The sequence below is a fragment of the Arvicanthis niloticus genome, chromosome 3 (assembly GCF_011762505.2).
Source record: "Arvicanthis niloticus isolate mArvNil1 chromosome 3, mArvNil1.pat.X, whole genome shotgun sequence".
Classification (NCBI taxonomy): domain Eukaryota; kingdom Metazoa; phylum Chordata; class Mammalia; order Rodentia; family Muridae; genus Arvicanthis; species Arvicanthis niloticus.
In genome coordinates, this window is record NC_047660.1 from 74,191,312 (window position 1) to 74,211,282 (window position 19,971).

Genomic DNA, 19,971 nt, shown 5'->3' on the forward strand with positions numbered 1-19,971 from the left:
AAATCTTTTTGCTTTAGAAATGACCCACTGTAACAAATAGCCTTGAGCCATGAGCAATTAAAAGAAAAAAAGCCCAAACTTTCAGCTTCAGTATTGGTGAATCCCTAGCACTAAGCAAGCTGAGGCAGGAGAATTAAATTTTTAAATCAACATGGGCTACCCAGCAACACCTGTCTTAAAAACAAATGAACAGGACTAGTGACATGGCTTAGCAGGTAAAGGTGCTTGTCACTAAGCTTGATGACCTGAGTTCATTCTCTAGGACCCACATGGTGTACAGAGAACACCTGTGAATTCATACACATGATACATGCAAAAAAAAAAAAAATGAAAATAACAACAACCAAAAAATAGTGCCAGCAGTCAGGGCACAGAGGCAAGTAGATCTTTATGACCTGAAACCATCCTGAATAGTGAGTGCGAGGCTAGTTAAGGCTACATAGTGAGACACTGTTTCAAATATCATAAAACAACAAAAAAACAAATAAAAAGTAACCTCTATAAAGAATTGTTAAAATTTCAGGTAGCTTATTTAAAACTTTTTTTTTATGTATGAGTGTTTTGCCTGTATGCATTTCTGCATGCTTCTTGTGGGTATTAGTGCTCACAGAGGCCAGAAGAAAGCATTGGGTACCCCAGAACTGGAGTTTCAGATGTGAGCCACAGTGTGGGTGTGGGAATTGGACCTAGGTCCTCTGGAAGAACAGCTAGTGCTCTTAAATGCTGAGCCATCTCTTCAGCTTTTCCTCAGGTAGCTTATTTTTTAAGTATGCTTGTAAAATTTCTTTAAATAGTATTTAAAATATCCTAAAATTTCATTTTTATCCTTCTTCATAAACATAGGAAAAAACAAATAGAAGGGGGAAATAGATTTGTGAATGAGGAAGGGAAAAAGAAAACAAGATACAGTTGAAAAAGAGAAACATTCTTAGTTCTTTCAGCTGTTCCTGATTCCTCTATGACCTCCTTATAGCTTTTCAGTTTTTCACATATTCTGAGATATGTGAGTTCTGGATATAAATTGTAATACATTTGGGCTGTTAGTATGGTACAAGGAAAAGAACTTTGGGTTAGGAATCAGGATATCAAGGTCTTAAAGGGTTTTGTTCTGGGTTTGTGTGTCCACCTGTGAAGAGAGTACAGACTGAAATATTTTTCAGACCAAATTGTGACTCAGTAGTTTATAAAAGAGAAGCAGAAACCTATTTGGTGGCAAATTCTTATAATTTTTAGCACTAAGGAAGCTGAGCGGGGGCACACTGGGTTTGAGGCCAGACTGATATAACCTAATGAGGAGTCCTTTCCCTGGAGGAGGGGCAGAAGGGGAAGAAGAAGAGGGTAGAAAGTGACTACAATGTGAAATGTAGTCTTTGCAGAGAATGTGCTTTCCTATTTCAAAGTTAGGGGCTTTTGTTAAACTACAAGAGTTGGTGGGTCAGAAATTCAGAGTGGGACTGAAGTATGTATCCAATATTTTTTTTTAATCTAAGATTTTAATTCTGTTATTCTTTGAGTTATGTCAAATATTCTATGACAGGCATGGTAGCACATGCCTTTAGTCTCAGCACAGAGCCAGTGGATCTCTGAGTCTGAGGCCAGCCTGCAGTACAAAGTGAGTTCCAGGATAGCCAGGAGTACACTGAGATATGGTGTCTGGAAAAGCAAAAGCAAAAGCAGATTCTGAGACAGAATCTTAATATATGTCCTAAGCTTACAACCTTCCTGCTCCAGTCTCCCAAGTGCTAGGATCCCTGGAATGGGCTGCCACTCTAAGGTAACTTTTAATTAATCAATCAACTTTGTGTTTTGAGACAGTGTGTGTCTCCATAGCCCAGGCTTGCTTTGATCTCAGTCCTGCCTCTGCTGCCCATGTGCTGAGGAATCCTTTTTATTCATTTATTTTTATTTATCTTGAAATTTTACCTTATTTTAATTTATTTGTAAAGTGTGTGGGTTTTTACACATGTGGGTGCACGTGTCCTCAGTCCAGAAGAGGGCATCAGATTCTCTGGAGCTGGAGTTTCAGGCCTTTGAGAATTATCTAACATAGGTGTGTATTTAACCACTGAACCATTTCTCTTGAGAAAGATTTTTAAATTAAAATTATGATGATGATGATGTATGGGCATTTATGCTTGCATGCATGCCTGGAGACCTTGGAGGCCAGAAGAAATTGTTGGATCCTATGGGACTGGAATTACAAATAGTTGTAAGCCTCCATGTGGGCACTGGCCCTTGAACATAGGTCCTCAGGAAGAGTAGCCAGTGCACTTAACTACTGAGCTATCTCTCTAGCTCCATCATTTCAGAACCAACAAGGTACATGTGGTTGTTTTTCAGAACATTTTTCATCAATGCATTTCATCAGAGCCCACACTCAACTTTCCTCTCCTGTGGAAAATTGTAAGCAGCAGGAGTTAGCAAAGGACACACCTGGCTGGTATTTTAAGAAATTGTAACAGTGGAACCCTTGTGAACATTTATAGTCACTTCTGAGGCTCCTAAACTCTTAGTATGAAATGATTTTACTGATGTTTAAATTGATTTGTACAACAAGCTAAATGTCTGGAATAAGTTATTTAGCTTAATAGTAAATTGGCTATTCTTCCCTCACCCCTCCTTTTTTGAAGCAGTCTTTTTCTGTGTACTCCAGGCTGGCCTCAAACTTTGTGTGCTTTGCCTCCGTTTCCCCATGGCTGGGATTATATATGAATGCTGTCACACTCTGTTGACTCCTAAATTTTTGGAGGGTGGGAAAGAAAAGTTTGTTTTGTTTTGATTTAAAAAAAAAAGTCATTCTGACAGAAATGAGACTGGTCGAAAATTCAAAACCTGAGATCTAAGAAAAGCAATAAACATAGTTTGTACGAAGCTGTAGCTACTTAGAAAGCTGTGTGTGACTGGATTTCTGCATCATGGGTAAAATTGTGTGAGACTTGGGTATTTATAAAAGTCTCAGACTTGTCAGAACACCTTGAGTTTACACCAGTAAGAACACTGTTTTCCATCCTGTATGTAATTAGCCCCAGTTCAGAAGTCAGTCTGCCATGGCTTGCATTTCTGGTCTATGAAGTATGACAAGAGGTAAATAAATAATTTGACCACTTTGAGCTTCTGATTTTTTCCTCTATAAAATGTAAAATATGATAGTAAGGTATTTCCTGCCAGGGCTGCTGTAATTCCACTGGGAAAGAACTTGCAACAAACACAGCATTGTGTGTAGTATAAATTAAGACAGCAAGTTTTACACACCTGAGGCTGCGAGAAGATGCTCAAGTAGACTTGTTCCCCTTTAGGCTGGTGTTTCAGGGAAGCTGCAGACAGAAGCCAAAGAACATATTTTTATTTAACTGGTAGAGAACAGAAAATAGGGCTGGAGAGATGGCTCAATAGTTAAGAGCACTTGCTGACCTAGTAGAGCACCTGACTTTAAGCCACCTACAGGGTGGCTTATGATAGGCTGTAGCTACAGTTCCAGGGATTCTCAGGCCCTCTTCTGGCCTCCACAGGCACTGCATACACGTAGTACGGTTACATACCTGTGGGCAAAATACTTAAAATCTTTAAAATACTTTAAAAATCTTAAAACAGCAACAACAACAGAAGGCATTATGGTTCAAGACAGACTAGAAAATAAATTGTGTTTTCTCGATCTCTGTCCCTGGCTTTGACTCTAGTCTCCCAAGTTCCCAGTGTCTTTATCATTGAGTTATAGCTCCATCCTCCATGTCCTCCAAATGACTCCAGATCCATCTGCTTCACATCCCTTCCTGTCTTTGTGCTTCAGAGCACTTGCATGCATCCCCTGGTTTGCTGAACCCAGTTCCTGCTCTTGCTTTCCTGCTTCTCTTCTCCACTCGACACATATAAAGTTCAGGCAACTGTTGTAAGATCAGTTTTCCATTGTTTAAATGACAGTGGCTTCCTGTCATGTTTCTAGGCTCATTGTATCTCATAGATCTGTGGCCAGATGATGTCCTTTTTATTTGTTTTTCTTTACAGTGGTGGTTGAGATCTTTTAGGTTTGCCCTGTGTGGAATGGGCTTCCCCACCTAGCTCTTGTCACTGAGTTCTCCCTTGGAAGAGAAAGAACTTCCTTGAGGATCCAATGCAGAGACATTCCCTGCATTGATGTCTTGGTTGTAATTCTCTGAATACCACCAGGGCCAGCAGAGTGACAGTCTGTGAGAGGTAGGAAGGCAGTTCAGTTCAGCACAACTAAGTAGCCTGTGCTGGTTCAAATTCAGGAGTCTGACTTGGAGTGGCTTATTTTAGGCATATTTAAGCATAGCATAATTTGGTGAAAACTTGTAGATTGACTGTATGTGACACTCTCCATAAAGATGGTTTATATAGATTGACTACATGTGACACCTTCCATAGAGATAGGTCCTATATATTGACAAGCTCATGATAAGTGTCTGGGGGCGAGTCCAATGTGGTCTTGGCCACACAGATAGTGCAGGGGTCACCAGGCCGTTAACCAGATCCACTTTCAGTCTCTAGATGGATAACAAGTTATACATCTCTTCCTTTGAAGGAACAGCCTCATGCGTTTAACATGTCTAGTTCCCCTAATGCTTATCTGTGGCACAAGACCCTATGTACCTCCCATATAGCAATTTTGATCATTTGTGGTTCTTGTTTATTACTTGGTTATTCATCTGTAACACTTTAGACTGAATGTAAATTCCGCAAAAGGAGAATTGCTTATCTTTGCTGGATATCTAGTGTCTGGCACAGAGGAGGAAATGATACATACACTATATATGTATGTATGTATGTATGTATGTATGTATATACATATATAGTGTATGTATGTATGTATGTATGTATGTATTATGTGTGTATGTGTATTAAGGTACATATGTAGAGTGTATACTTGTATTAGACAAGATTTCACTGTGTAGTCCTGACTGGCCTGAAACTTGCTACATAGACAAGGCTGGTCTTGAACTCGGAGATCTACCTGCCTCTGCCTCCCTGGTGCTGGGATTAAAGGTGTGTACCATACTCAGTAAATATTTGATGAATTAATGAATGCTTGGGAAGCAGTGTTGTGTACTTTTAAATAGTTTTCATTGAGCACTAGTTCACTGAAAATTAAACACTTGTGTGGATATGCCTGAGAGAATTTTGCTAAAAATTTTTACTAAAGTTCAGTCACTCAAGTGTTATTGTACACTTCAAAATCTCCAATGAATTGTCAGGCTCCATTTAAAGATTGTTTGAAAATGGAACATTAAATTGAAATATAACCTAAGAATATGCAGATAATCTAATAGTCAACTTCTTGTAACATGTCTTGAGATAGCTATATATTCCAGTATTTATTTGAATGAGCCTTTCTAACTAAAACTAATGTTAATTGGTTCTTTAAAAAGACAACTCAGGAGCCGGATGTGGTGGTGCATGCTTTTAGTCTTATCACTCAGGAGGCAGAGGCAAGTGGATATCTGTGAGTTTGAGATCTGTCCTGGTCTACAGGACAGCCAGGACTGTTACAGACAACTCAGTTTGTATTGGGATGGAAGTTCACAGTTCTTTCTTTAGTAAGAACTGGAGTGAATCTGATATGTCACATAGAGTGAACTCCTTTGCATTTCAGATAAGGAAGCTGATGATCAAACATGTTGAAGGTTAGAAAGTGTTTGGCAGGCCCACAATTAACATCTCCTTGGTGCTGAAAGGGTGGCTCAGTGGTTAAGACTGTATTCTGATATAGGTAGGTAGTAGAGCACCTATTGGTCCTCAGCTCCAAGTCAGGTTATTCACAACTGCCTGTAACTCCAACTCCAGAACAGTCTTTGTCTTCTGGCCTCCTCTGCACTCAACATGCACATACCCCTACCCCAACACACATAGACCTCATTAAAAAAACAATACAAATAAATCATTAAAAAAAAAAGAATTCCCACTCCCACATTTCTATCTGCCCTCTCCCCCCCTTATTTTTGGTACCTTTTACTATGGTATGCCTTCGTTTGTTTTGAGACAGGGTCTCACTGTAACTCTGGATGGACTGTAATTCACTATAGAGACCAGGTCGCCTCTGCCTCCTGTGGTAAATCATTTTATTCAGGGACACAAGTTGTAAGATGTTTTCCCTTGTGAGTAAGATAAAAATTGCTTTAAAAATACAATCTTTTTAATATTTACTAAGGGGATGTATAGGGGCTGTCTGCTGCATTTTTAAGTATCATGTGGGCAATAGTCCATGTCCACATGAGGACAACTGGGCTATTCAAGAAAAGCTCCAAAGGAGTGTTTTTACTTTTAATTATTGTGGAATTGTGATAAAACAATTAACCAAGAAAATCATAGATATTTTATTATTAATCCTGTCTTTAAAAGTTCATGTATAGGCTAGAGAGATGGCTCAGAGGTTAAGAGCACTCACTGCTCTTCCAGAGGTCTTGAGTTCAATTCCCAGCAACCACATGGTGGCTCATGGTTAACAATCTGTAATGGGATCCGATGCCCCCTTCTGGTGTGTCTGAAGCCAGTGGCAGTGTACTCACATCAAATAAATAAATAATCTTAGTAAAAAGTTCATGTATATGAGAAATGAGACATTTACAAAAAAATCCAGATCCTCTAAAAATACGGATAGTTTTGTTATTTGTATTCTTAAGATTATAGAATTTTTTTAAAGAGCAGGGATGTTTTACCTTTTTAAGCCATTTTAAGATGACAAAATACTGGGGATCTAGGTAGGTAGTAGAATATTAGTTTAGCATCACAGATTATATTCTGTATTTTTGCTTTTTTAATTTTATACTATGTCTTTGAGCATTTTCCCATTTCTTTGAAAAAATATGGAAACATTTCATAATTGCCCTATAATTTTTTATTATTGAAATATTACATTGCTACTGGTTTACAGTATATAATACATTTTTGGTATTGTTAATGATCAAGTTCGTAACTGGATATAGAATATTTGTTCATCTTGGTCGACTTTTTAATAAATAGTTGCTTCAAAAAATGAAATTTCCGTTATGCATTGGCAAAGGCTTTCCCAAAATGTGCTCATTCATCTTCCCACTGAAAATGTTCTGGAGTGCTTTTTCATTTTATTGTACTCTTAAAAACAGAGCATTACTGTTATTTCTGGGCCTGGAGTGTCTGTTGAAAAGATTAGTAGGTGGGTCCACTCCTTTGTTCTGCTATCTAAAGTCAGTTAGCTACTTGGGGCTTGCTGTCTGTCTGCTTTATAGCAGCCTCCCAACCAAGATTAGATAAAGTGGACAGAAGAGCAGTTGAGAGGATCAGTGCAGGGGGCTTTGCCCTCTGCTCACCCCTCAGCCTCTTCAGTCTGTCTTACTCGACTGACTCTGAAGGGCCAATCACATCTAAGTCCAGTTTGTTGACATAATATTTTTGTGTTTAAGTTTCTCAAGTGACTGGCATCTAAATATATTTTTCTGAGCTTCAAGAAAAATCACATTGCTTCACTTTTAACATTAAAGTTAGGTCCATTATATTTACTTGGTGCCTTCAAAATTTTTGTTTATTTGTGTGTGTGAATGTGTGCCACATGTTCCAGGGAGTCCGGATTCCCTGGAGGTGGAGTTATAGGGTGTTGTGAGCCACCTAATGTGGGTGCTGGGACCTGGACGTAGGTCTGGGAAGAGCAGCAAGTGCCCTTTTCACTGAGATATTCCTTCAGCTCCCAAGTACACAGTATGACACTCTACCCATCCTCCCTTTTTGAAGCTCAAGGACAGTTTATTAGTGTTCAAGAGGAAAACCTTAAGGTAGACAAGCTGTAAATCTTTAAACTGTCTGGAAGGGAGGAGGAGACTTGTAACAGAAAGCCATGCTGCTTAAGATAAGGGGATGTGAAGGTCAGTCACCTAACAGCAGGCACCCATTTAAAAATGAAAAAAAAAAGTTTGTTGGGGTGGAGACGTTCTTCATGGTTTATATGTATCTGGATGTCAGGGGATGGGCAACAATACATGCCTCCGTCAAGTGGGTTCTGGGACTAGAACAGAGGTCCTAGCCTTGGTAGTAGTCTTTAACTACTGAACTATCTTCCTCCCTTCCCCTCCTCTTCTTAGCGACCCTGAGGATTGAACTGAGGTCCTCATACTCACAAGACAAGCACTTTTACTGCTGAGCCATGCCTTCAGTCCCTCTCTCCCATCTATTCCTTGATAGTGTTGGACTTGTTTCTGATATATGCCAGACCAAGGAAATTGATCACCATTGTATGTGCTCAGTAAATGAGTGCCGCTGGATGTTGTCCTCAGCTAACATAAATATTATTACACAGAGAATAAAGAAGGAATAAACAAAAGCTATTTGGGGCATAAAGCATTTACTGATTCCACCCCCTGTGTTTTCCCGCTCACTGTAGCTCACTATAAACTTTAATATCAATCTTTGCGGTAGCTTTAAATGCTTGTTTCACAGCTCAGGTATTTGGGAAAGTGAGGCAATCTAACATGCATGGCATTTGCATTGGGTAATTTGGTATAAACTTTAGTGCATACGTTGATCACCTGGGTACACACTAAAAATACCGGTTGTCCGGACCTCACCTCACTTAGATTCTGATTCACCGTTTAATGAACCCTAAATACATTTATATTAGATAACTGTTAGTGTTTCTGAAGTTCAAGAACGTTTGGGATCATCATCTGCAACTGATTCCCCGAGGCTGCAGCTTGGAATTCAGCGCGCCTTGCAGCTGTTGCCACGCTTTTAGTTTTCTCCAGCCTGAGGTTTCCCAGGTGGCTGCAGATGATGTTTTGCTGTTAAACCACGTCCATGATTTGTCCTGACAGCGTCTCTTTCCCCAGACTGTTAAAGGGACCTGAGCTCTTCGAGGTAGAGCATGCCCATGTGACTGCGAACCCGGTTGCCAGCGGCGCGGCCATTTTTGAGGCGGGCACTCAACCTTGTTGCCCTGTGGGGCCGGGAGGGCAACAGGGGAGGTGGTTACCCGGAGTCAAGATGGCCACCGTGCCCGCTAGCCAGCCCTCTGGCTGGTCAGCTAGCCCGCGTGGCAGCGAGCCTGACCGAGCCCCGCGGGCAACGAGCCTTGGCGCTCAACCCTGGGGGCGGGGCTGCAGCGGACCGACGGGGGCGGAGAGTCCGCCCTCCTCTGGCCGCAGCCAATCAGCGCGTGGGGCCAGCTCGCCCCGGGCCGCCCGCGCGCGGGGTGTGTGAGGACGCGCTCTCCGTCGCTGAGTGCCAGAGCTGGGGAGCAGTTGCTGTGGTACCTACTGCTACCCGGGTAGACGCTGAGCATCGGACATCGGACGCGGGGTGCTGCGGTGCGGGACGGGTAGGTGAAGTCATGACGTCCACCAGGTAAGCAGAGGGCGGCCGCTTCAGCTATGTCCCGGCTGGGCGTGAGCTTGCAGATTCAGGGACAACTATTTCCCCTTCCCTAGGTCTAGAGCCTCGCTTTACTGCTGGCCCCTCTTCTGTCCGATGTTCCCCTCACACTTCTCACTGATACATTTCTGGTTTCTTCTGAAGTTTTTTGGATCTGTAGCACAAGGCGCTGCCCTATTTGTCACTTACTTGATGTGACCCTTGCTCAGATTTCAGGGTCTGTGGCTTACTTGTGTGTGTAATGAATTTCTTATGAAAAACTGCCTACTGCCCCCATCGACCCACTGTGTGGTGACCCCGGCCCCAAGGGAATGTGCTGTGTACAGTGTGTGCCCATTCCTCTGTGTCATGCCTTCTGACAGAACTTCATGGTTAGCCATGAGCAGATCTGTAAAGTTGGCACCTCTCACGTAGATTGTTCCCAAGTTGTGAAATTGTGTGTCTCTAAAATATTTGCCTATGACTGGAATTAGTACTTTAGTTCTCGAAGGTACCATATGTTTGTCTACTTTTATATTAGTGTCACAAGTGAAATAGATATTGATAAATGAAAGCAGACTCACCCAATCACAAGTCCAGGGTTTTGAATACTCCTCTTTTTTTGGTTGTGGTGGTGGTGGGGAGCAAATGGTTATACCTGAGTGGGCTTGCCCACTTTATTTAGCTTATACTGAATGCTTATGTAAATGTGACTGTTTATAAAAAAAAAAAAAAAAAGTAAGTTTCCTCATTCACCCAGTGTTTTGGAATGCTTTTTAAAAGTAAATCTTGGCCTTTATTTTCCAAAAGAAAGGGAGGCCCCAGCACAAATTTGAAGAGAAGTAATTTGGGGCCATGAGCTTTAAAAGGGCCTAAGTCCTAGTAATTTAATGGCTTTTTGGTGGTAATTTTGTTACTTCTTTAGAACCTTTTCCTCAGGCATGATAGGATACAGTGGTGCTGATCTAGGATGCTGCCTTTTATCTTAAATTTATAATTATGTAGTAAGGTGGACAAAGAGTACTGGTCATTCATTATGCAGGAGAAAGCCACGTGTGGAGACCCATGTGGCCTCCTTGGTAAATGGCGATGCAACATATAAGTCTCTTAAAGTTAGGGCATTTTACTGTAAATTAGGATAGTGCTGTATGGCAGCGGCTAATTTCCCTTCTTCTCATCCCTATGTCCCTTCCCATCCCTACAGGCTTAGGTGTGCTGGCCAAAAATGCTTTCTAAAGACTCTCTCTCTCTCTTTTTTTAATGTCTTGGGAATTAAACTCAGGGCCTTGTTCCCAATAAGCACATCCTCCCTGTGGTTTTAATTGCCCATTTTACTCCAGGACACTCCTCACTGGCGAAATGTCCAAATGGGTAGGACGGAGATGTGTTTGTAGTGTAGGATGTAGTAGTTGTTTTCAAGTCTGAGTTAACACCAGCCTTGGACATATTTTGAAAAGGCAGATAAGTGACTTTTTTTTTTTTTTTTTTGTCTGCTTCTTCAGGGTCCAGCTAAAGTCCTGTCCTGAGTTACTATGACATGGCTTGGAAAAAAAAAAAAAAATCACACTTTGCTGTAGGAACTAAGCTGGAAAAAAGTTGAGTGCCTAGCACACAATCTGTAAGTTCACAAAGTTAGGAAGTGAATCTAGATCTTGATACCTTTGTAGAAACAGTACACTACATTTTCTGAAAAAAATTACAAAGTATACAGAGCTGAGACGTCTGTAGGAACCCTTTTGCTTTCCTTTCTGGTAGCTTGGTTCCTACCGAGCATCTGCAGGGAGGATGATGAAGGCGGAGTGGCACTATATATGAAGGGTTTGAAAGTACCCAGTGAAGACTGCAGCCACTGCAGTTATATCAGTCAGTATGTCAGGCGTGTTCCCCTTCACCGCCCAGCCTAACAGTAATGCAAAAGCTAAGTCTTAATACCCTCTTCTGGTGATCCCAAATTATCAAGATCTGACCTCATGTCCTGTGTTCTTGCTTTTACCCCACACTTAAAATAATTGTTGCTAAATATAGCAGCGTGTGACTTTGCAATGGCTATCAAAGAATATAGGATTAGAAACCAGACATACTTAGAATCTAAGTGAGGCTCTTTTCTAATTCTTTCTACTGTGGGCATTTGTTTAATCAGATACCTCAATGTTGTGATACCAATCTGTATCCTACAGTGTTACAGGGAATTGTACTTTAAAACTTTGTTTTGATTTTGATATTTTGAGACAGGGTCTCACCATTATACTGGGCTAGCTTAGAACTTGCTACAGTAGCTCTCCATAGCTGTCCTCAAAATTGGTATCTTTTGCTTTGATCTCTTGAGTGCTGAGATGATAGGTGTGCCCCACTATCTGTACAATGCTTTTAAATTTCAGGACATTTTATGAGTGTAATATAGTTTTTAATCTTAAAAGCCTTTCCCCTCTAGGAAATGATGTCACTTGAAAAGGCATGTTTAAAGCTTCACTTTATAAACAGGAAACAAACTTACCTATGTAATTGCCTCATTTTACAGTTGAAGACAGTAAAGATCAGAGATAGTATAATTCATTCAGGTTCATGTAAATTGTTACATATTTTTAACCAGATCCTAGATTTCGAGATTTATCACTTAAGCCCTGCTATGCCATTTGTATTGCACCAGTCAGTTCTTAGGAATTTCTAATTATTTTATTTTTTCAAGCTTAAGGTCTTGAGTGATTTGGCTAGAGGTAGTTGGACATTCATAATTTGTATTTTATTCTACTCGTTGTTAGTGATGAAGAAGCTAAATTTTTGGCTTACAAAATTGCTTATCCTTGGAGAACAACTTTTATCCTTTGTTATGTGTACCAGTTTCTAAGTGGTCTTCATTTGGGCCATGTGAGAGCATAGTTGGTAAACTAATGCTTTGGTCACTCTTAATTGTTCCAGTAAGAGAGTTAAGTAAGTGAAGTTTAGGAGACTTAGACAGTATTTGAATTTTTTTTCTTTCTTTCTGTTGGGATTGTTTTTCAATTTGAAGTGATATATTCTTATTAGTCATGAGTAGAGTCTGAGACTATGTAGATCATTCACTGCTACTTTGTGTACTTTTTATTGAATAACACTTTAAAAATTTCTCTGTTAAAACATTGCCTTGTCTTCATAACTTTGTGTGGTCTGGTTTGGGGTTGTTTACAACTCCCATGTTGTGCCAGTGACTACTGGGAACCCCCCTGGGAACCCCGCTGGGAGTCGTGAGGGTATTTGCTGTGCAGTCTGTATGGCCAGGCTTGGCTGAGACTATTTTGGGACTCTTGTCTGACTGTCTTCACCATCGTCATGCTGGAGTTGCTAGTGTGGGTTAAGCCCACACTGGAAACTTGTTGTGGGCTGTGGGTGGGCTCCTGAGGTATTTTTCTTTTTAAGACTCAGGACTTTTGAGGTGCATCCAATAGAAGCCTCCAAACCACTCAGACAGAAAACATTATATGGAGACAAAAGTAGGGTTAAGATGGAATTTTGTTGAGCTGGGTTCTTTGAAGCATTTAAGCAGAATTTTCAAACTCATTTTAGGACCTGTGAGCTTTGCTTTGCTTTGCTTTGCTTTGCTTTGCTTTGCTCTTTTCTTTTCTTTTCTTTTCTTTTCTTTTCTTTTCTTTTCTTTTCTTTTCTTCCTTCCCTTCCCCCTTCCTCCTCTTCTTCCTCTTCTTCCTCCTCCTCCTTCTAGAATTTAATAATTTAACTTGCTACATAAACTTTTATGTTGTGAGATTTCTTGGTGGGCTAGATAAGATTTTAAGACACACTGAAACTATTTGATCTATGAACTGCCTTGGAAAACTGAAATAGGAACCTTTTTCTTTGTGCAGTGTTGTCAGCTGTTAATGCTCATATTTATAAATAGGTCATCTTTGTTTGAGAAAACACACAAGGTTTTCTAACTCCAAATCATGCCAGCCAGAGAATTGCTACATTAAGCAGAACTGTCAACGATAAAACTGGAACCAAATGATGGTCGACTCTCCAGATGCTAACCCTTTCCTGCTGCATTTGTCTGACAGCCATGTCTGTCTTTATTTCTGGTTGTTGCTTTTTTTAAAAACACTGCAGTAAAACATAAATAAAGCTGTCTTATAAACTAGGTGACCACATACCCCAGTTTGCCCAGAGCAAGTGTTGGATGGTGCCTATTAGCTTGACATAATTATCCATATATTTGTTTTATTATTTATCAGCTTTTTTTTTTAACTTATCCATTTAGATAGTGAATTATTTGGTCACCTCTTGTACACAGTGTAATCATATTGTCATAGGAGTTTCAGTTGTTGAAATGTTATTTGAAATAAGGCCATGGATAATGGCTATACCCCTATTTCATCTATATCTGGATGCTTCTCTGTGACCAAACATTTTTATATTAAAAGAGTATCTCAGTGTATTATATTGAAAAAAAAAGCATATTATATGAAGTTTAGAATCATTTATTTGCTGACTGATTTTTGGGAGATTATGTAATCTTGCTGAATTTTTTTCCCTAGGAATTCTTTCCTAGTCTGTTAAACAAAGATAATAATAATAACGCCTCCCCTATTATTGTTACTTTGTGAAGATTTAAAGAGGAGCTCACATGGTGGAAGGAGAGAGCCTATTTCTGTGTGTTGTCCTCTGACACCCACACAAGTAGCACGTACGCATGCACACACGCACACACAGAATAAATAATAAATGTACAAAACAGTTTTATACAGTTCAGAGGAACTGGCTGTTTAGTGGAGCATTTACTTCTTTTTAGATCTGTTTTATTGTGAGGAGAGCAGGGAAAAATAGAGAAGTCAGGAATACATGCTGGAATGAAGATTTTGGGAGCCAGGAGTTGAAATTTCAACCAGTTAGTATGTTGAAAAGAATTTCCTAATAGGAAATTTAAAAAAGCAGATAATGCTGGTCAGAGATAATTCTAGAATATGCAACCAGAGATAGGAATTAGTATACAAATGGAAAGTTTATATAGCCAAAGTTTGTATTTTTTATGCCAAATGTATATATACTGTAAAACCATAGATTCTTCATTTAACATTTTTTTTCAATGTTAGAGACTGAACCTCTTATCACATATGCTACACCAGTGAGCTACCTTCCTTTGTAGCTGAGTGTTGACAGTATAGTTACTTGCTCAACAATACTCAGCTTTAGATATAGGACAATTTTTGGGAAGTTCCCTTTCACCTCCTTTCAATTAATCCTGTTTCCCGCACCACCCAGACAGCTACTTTCATTCTTCTATTAACAGTAATTAATTTGCCTATTTTGTAACTTCATATGAAGAGTCTTGTACACTAAGTTCTACTTGGGTTTTGTTTATCATGATGATTTTGAGGTTCACCCATTTTGTTTCTGAGTGATATTCTATCATTTGTAGGTAGCAAATGATACTGTTGCTAGTCTTTGTGCTGTTTCCAGTTTTTGGCTATGATGAATAAAATTACCATGAACATTCTGTCTTGCTTCTGTCTTCCTTTCTGTCCTGCTAAGGAGAGTACCCAGGATTTGCACATTTAGGCAGTGGGTCTACCACCTTTCTCTAGTCTTAGTTCAGAACACTGTTTTATGTCTTTGTGTGAATTTGGCAATGTATTAGTCAGGCCTTTCTAGAGGAATAAAACTGATGTTGAAAATTGAAGGGGATTTATTATGACTGGCTTGCAGGTTGTGGTCTGTGTGGATAGTCAACAACAGCTATCTCCCCGTGGAAAGCCCCAAGATCTGCTAGTTGAGTTATACAAGGCTGGGTGTCTCAGCTGGTCTTGGGTCTCTGTTAGACTCTTGAAGTGGGTACAAATACCAGTGAAGTAATGCCTCAGGATAGAATGGATGAACTTGCCAGGGAAAGTGAGGGCAAACAGGCAAAAAGTCCTGTATTCATGTCCTGAAGGTGTGGCCCAGATTTATAGCCAATTAAGAAAATCTCTCATAGGAGTGCTCAGATACTTAGGTTTTAGGTGACTCCAGATATAGTTGACAACCAAGTGTACGCCTTGTCAACTTGATATACAATCACATCTCCTTATGTAATGCTTCATTTTCAAATGAAAACAGTAGGCTGGTCATAGTTCACCTAACATGATATAACAGTTCCACGTACAACTGAAAATGCACTATATATTTTAGAACTGGTGGCACTATCCTTTAAGGAATGCTTAGTCTTGTAGTGTTTCACAAATGTGATAACCACTAATATTTCAATTGGTGTTACATTATAAAGAAATAAAGCAATGTAAATATTGCATAATATGTGTATACATACATATGCAGACACATTCTTAATGAAATAGGACAGACATATTCATGACATTTACATTCCACATTTCTGTAACTGGTCACATGACCTCAACTGGTATTTATAACTTCCTTTCTTTACTACCCATTCTATATTTCTCCACCCTCAGAAAGCACTCAGCAGGTCTTGGTTCTTTTCCTGGAGGAGTGACCCATACCTTCATTCCTGAAGGGTCTGTGCACTTTGTCATCCTGCCTGGACAGGCATGCTAGTACCAAGAGATATACTCCCTAAAGGATCTCCTGCTCTCCACTTCTTATCTGATTGTGGAGAAGCAATCCTGTTTTTCCTTGGTAATCTGGATCAATCACCCCCTCCTGACACTGTTTTTCCTTTTTTAGCCTTTTGGCTGAAGGGTATCAGAAGCCCAAAGTGGCCAGGAAAAGTCTGAGCTTTCACTGATGGAATGTTTTTTTTTTTTTTTTTTTTTTTTTTTTTTTTTTTTTTTTAAATGTCTTTAGGGAGAATAAATCCCCATTCTGGAACCAAAATTTCTCAGCCTCCAGAATTTAAGGTTGCAGGACTGGAAGCAAACAATTTCCTAGTGAGTCATTAGGGCTCACAGTTAGTGGAATCATTCCCTTCTCACCCCTTGATTACTGAACCTGTGTTAGTCACATTGATTCAAAGTATATACTGCCTTCTGGAGAACACTGCACCATCATTCCAGGGTATTGTTACTCAATTGCACTGTAACTGTGTCTTCAACCATTCCACCGTTCTGTCTGGTCAGATGCTTCAGGATGGAAGCAATGTGGCCAGACCAATGGATTCCATGAGTATGGGTACACTGTCACACTTCTTTGGCTAAAAAGTGAATTCCTAAGTCAGAAGCAATCTGTGTGAAATACTATGACTGCAGAAAAGGCATTCTGTAAGCCCATGGATGGTAGGTTTTGGAGAAGCATTACATTGCAAGAAGGCAAATCCTTAGACAGAATAAATATCTATTTAAATAAGGACAAATTGTGTCTTTTTCATGAAGGAAGTGGTCCAAGTGGCTAGTCACCCTGGGGAAGTGGAAGTGTGTAAAGTAGGGACCTCAGTGTTGGTCTCTGTTGCTGGCAGATCTGGCACTCGGCAGCTAACTTCCTCTATTGATATACTGTATTTGTTCAAATAACTGTACAGTTTATACTGATTTTTCTGCTCATGATAAGGTTATCAGTTAGTTTCTTTTTCTTTCTTCTTTTTTTTTTTTTTTTGCAGTGATGGGCATTGAACTTTGAGCAGTGTGCATGGTAGACCAGTGCTTTATCACGGAACTTTATCCCAATCTCTTTTATTTTGAGATAAAGTGTCACTTAGTTTCCCATGTTGGCCACAAACTCACTCTGTAGCTCATACAAGCCTTGAACTTGCTATTCTAATGCTTAGTTTCCTGAGTAAGTGAGATTATGGGCCTGTGTTGCCACATCTGACATGATATAACCCCCACCCTCCACCCCCTTATTTTTCTTTATGGTATGAGGAATCAAACCTGGGGCCTTCAAAAGTTATCTTTCACTAAACTGTGTCTCCAGTGCCAACTTTCATGTATAGTTTCTCAGGTAGTCTCAGTACATAATCCCTACTGGCCTAATAAAGCTTGCTATGTAGAGTAGTTTTAAACTTGGAGTTATCTTCCTGCCTCTGCCTTTTAATTAAGTCTTAATATTTAAGAATATTTTTATTTTCTGTTATTTCAACAGAATTTAAAGAATTTATTTTCTGTTAAATTTTTATTTTATTTTTTTTCTGCATGGGTGTTTTGCTTGCATGTATGTCTGTGCACAGAATGTGTGCTTAAGGCCAGAAAAGGGTGTCAGATCCCTTTGAAGTGGAATTACAAATAGTTATAAGCTGCCATGTGGGTGCTGGGAACCAAACTTAGGTCCTCTGGACATAGGTGCTCCTAACTGCTGACCCATCTCCAGGCCCCTCATTATTTTCAATCTCTCTTCCTCTGTCCCTGCCCTTCTGTCTCTGTCTCACTGTCTCTCTCTCTCTTTCTCTCTCTGTCTCATTCGTTTGAGACTGTGCATGTGTGTATTTTTGTATATAGCACCAACTAGTCTGAGACTTGCTATGGTAGTCCAAGTCTGGCTCACAATTTGAGAACCTCTTGTCTCACAGCCCTTTTGAGTGCTGGAACTATAGTTGTGCGACACAATATTGTATTTATTTGTGTGTGTGTGTGTTTGATTGTGTAGGTGTATGGTGTGTGTATCCCACATTGTGGGTGGAAGTTAGAGGACAATTTGCAAGATTTGCTTCTCTCCTTCACCATGTGGGTCTCTGGGATGAAATTTAGGTCGGCAGGCTTAACTGCAAAGTCTTTACCTGCTGAGCCATCTCCCCAGTCCTTCACGTTTTTGGTGGTGTGTGTATGATTACTTTGATTCATGATTTTACTGTGTGACCTCGGCTAGAATTACAATTTTGTCTCATTATATTATCATTTCAGTCCTTTGAGTCCTTTGGTGTCTACAAAGACTAGCTTTATGGCCTGGACTGTGATCTGTTTTGATGAAGAAGAATACATTTGATTTGGAACTCTTTTCTTTTTGTTTGTTTGTTTGTTTTTATTTGTTTTTCCAGACAGGGTTTCTCTGTGTAGTCCTGGCTGTCCTGGAACTCACTCTGTAGACCAGGCTGGCCTTGAACTCAGAAATCTGCCCGCCTCCGCCTCCGCCTCCGCCTCCGCCTCCGCCTCCGCCTCCGCCTCCGCCTCCGCCTCCGCCTCCGCCTCCGCCTCCGCCTCCGCCTCCGCCTCCGCCTCCGCCTCCGCCTCCCAAGTGCTGGTATTAAAGGCATTCACCACCGCTGCCAGGCTAAATGTCATTTTCTATCTCTCTCCATCTAATCCTTTTGAAACAGGGTCCCTCACTGAACCTGCAGCTTATTTTGAGTAGATCATGTCTCTGTCTCCCAGCATTGAGAATCCATAGGTGGGCCACAACAACCCAGCTTTTATGTGGTTTCCCTCCTCGGCTTAAACCTTTATGTACTAATGTGTGTGTCTCTCTCTCTTTATGTAAACACATGTACCATGGTTAGAATATAGAGTTGGTTCAGTCCTTTTACCATCGGAATTCTGGATGTTGAACTTAGGTTGTCAGGCTTAGAAGTGAGGGCCTTAACCAACTGAACCATTGTGCCAGCCCTTTTGGTTCTGAGAATTCAGGTCCTCATACTTGTGTAGCATGCATACACTTAACCAACCAACTCATCTCCCTTGCTCATTCAATAATATTATGAGTGGGAGCCTCATGCTGCAGTTTTTGAATTTAGCATTTGGTAAACACCAATTATGTCCATTTGTTTAAATTGTATTAAAGATTTGAGTCATATAGTATAAACTAATTCTAAAGCAGTCAGATCAGTTTACACTCACAGGTTGAACAGATACCACTGCAGAATAATTTTAAAACATTTTTTTATCAATTTAAAAATGAAACATTGTAGCTATTAGCAGTCACTCACTTTCTACATATTGTACATCACCAACCATCCTTTGGAAACTAGGAAATCTACTTTTTTGCCTCTGAATTCTTTTTTTAAATTTGTTTTGTTTTCAGGACAGAGCTCTGTGTAGCACTTGCTGTCCTTATACTAGCTCTGTAGACCAGGCTGTCCTCGACTCAGAGATCACTCTGCCTCTGCCTCCTGAGTGCTGGGATTAAATGTTTGTGCTGCCACAGCCTGGCACCTCTGTGAATTTTTATTCTGTTGTGTCATGGGCACAATCATGTAATTTTAGTCCTTTGCGAACCTTAATTCTTTCAGAGTAAAATGTTTTTCCGTGTCATATCAATTTATCAGTATTTTATTCCTTCTTATGGTTGGATACATTTTGGTGTGTAGATATATTTTGTTTGCCCAGTTATATGGACTATTTTCAGTCTGGCTGTTGTGAATAATAGTACTGTGAGCATCCCTGTGTAAGTTTTTGTGTTGCCATATGTTTGTTTCTCTTAGGAAAGGATACAGCTTCATAGGATAATTTTATGTTACTTTGTGAACAAAAATTCCTGGAAAGAAGCTGACAAAGGCTGACTGACTCAATTAGAACTTTAATGATGTGGAAATGATGGAATGTTGCCAAGCCAAATTATCTTGGGCTATCTTTACCACACTTAATAAGCATTTATTACCTTCCTCTCCATGTGACCTAATATTTTTGTGACCGTTAAGTAAATCTTTTGGAATGTACAAACAGACCCCTTCAGATAATATCTGAGGCCTGTAGTTTGATTTCTCAGCTTTTCTGATGTTTCTAATGATGTATTCAGAAAGGGTCTTGATTTATGATTTTCTTCCGTTACTATAAAATTTCATTAAACTGTTACAGCATT

The 19,971-nt window shown here is 40.0% G+C and overlaps 1 protein-coding gene across 2 annotated transcripts in view; it reads left to right on the plus strand.

Moving 5' to 3' along the window:
- The window catches only part of Adk (adenosine kinase), a 391,595-nt gene that overhangs the window by 12,997 nt on the left and 358,627 nt on the right, over nucleotides 1–19,971 (plus strand). The window contains exon 1 of one of the 2 annotated variants that reach the window (XM_034497485.2): nucleotides 8,902–9,324. The exons of the other annotated variant lie outside the window; for it this stretch is intronic. Within the exon in view, the coding sequence (XP_034353376.1) occupies nucleotides 9,311–9,324 (14 nt within the window). The 5' untranslated portion in view covers nucleotides 8,902–9,310. Of the gene's footprint in view, nucleotides 1–8,901; nucleotides 9,325–19,971 lie in introns of those variants that run through there. 2 annotated transcript variants of the gene reach the window in all.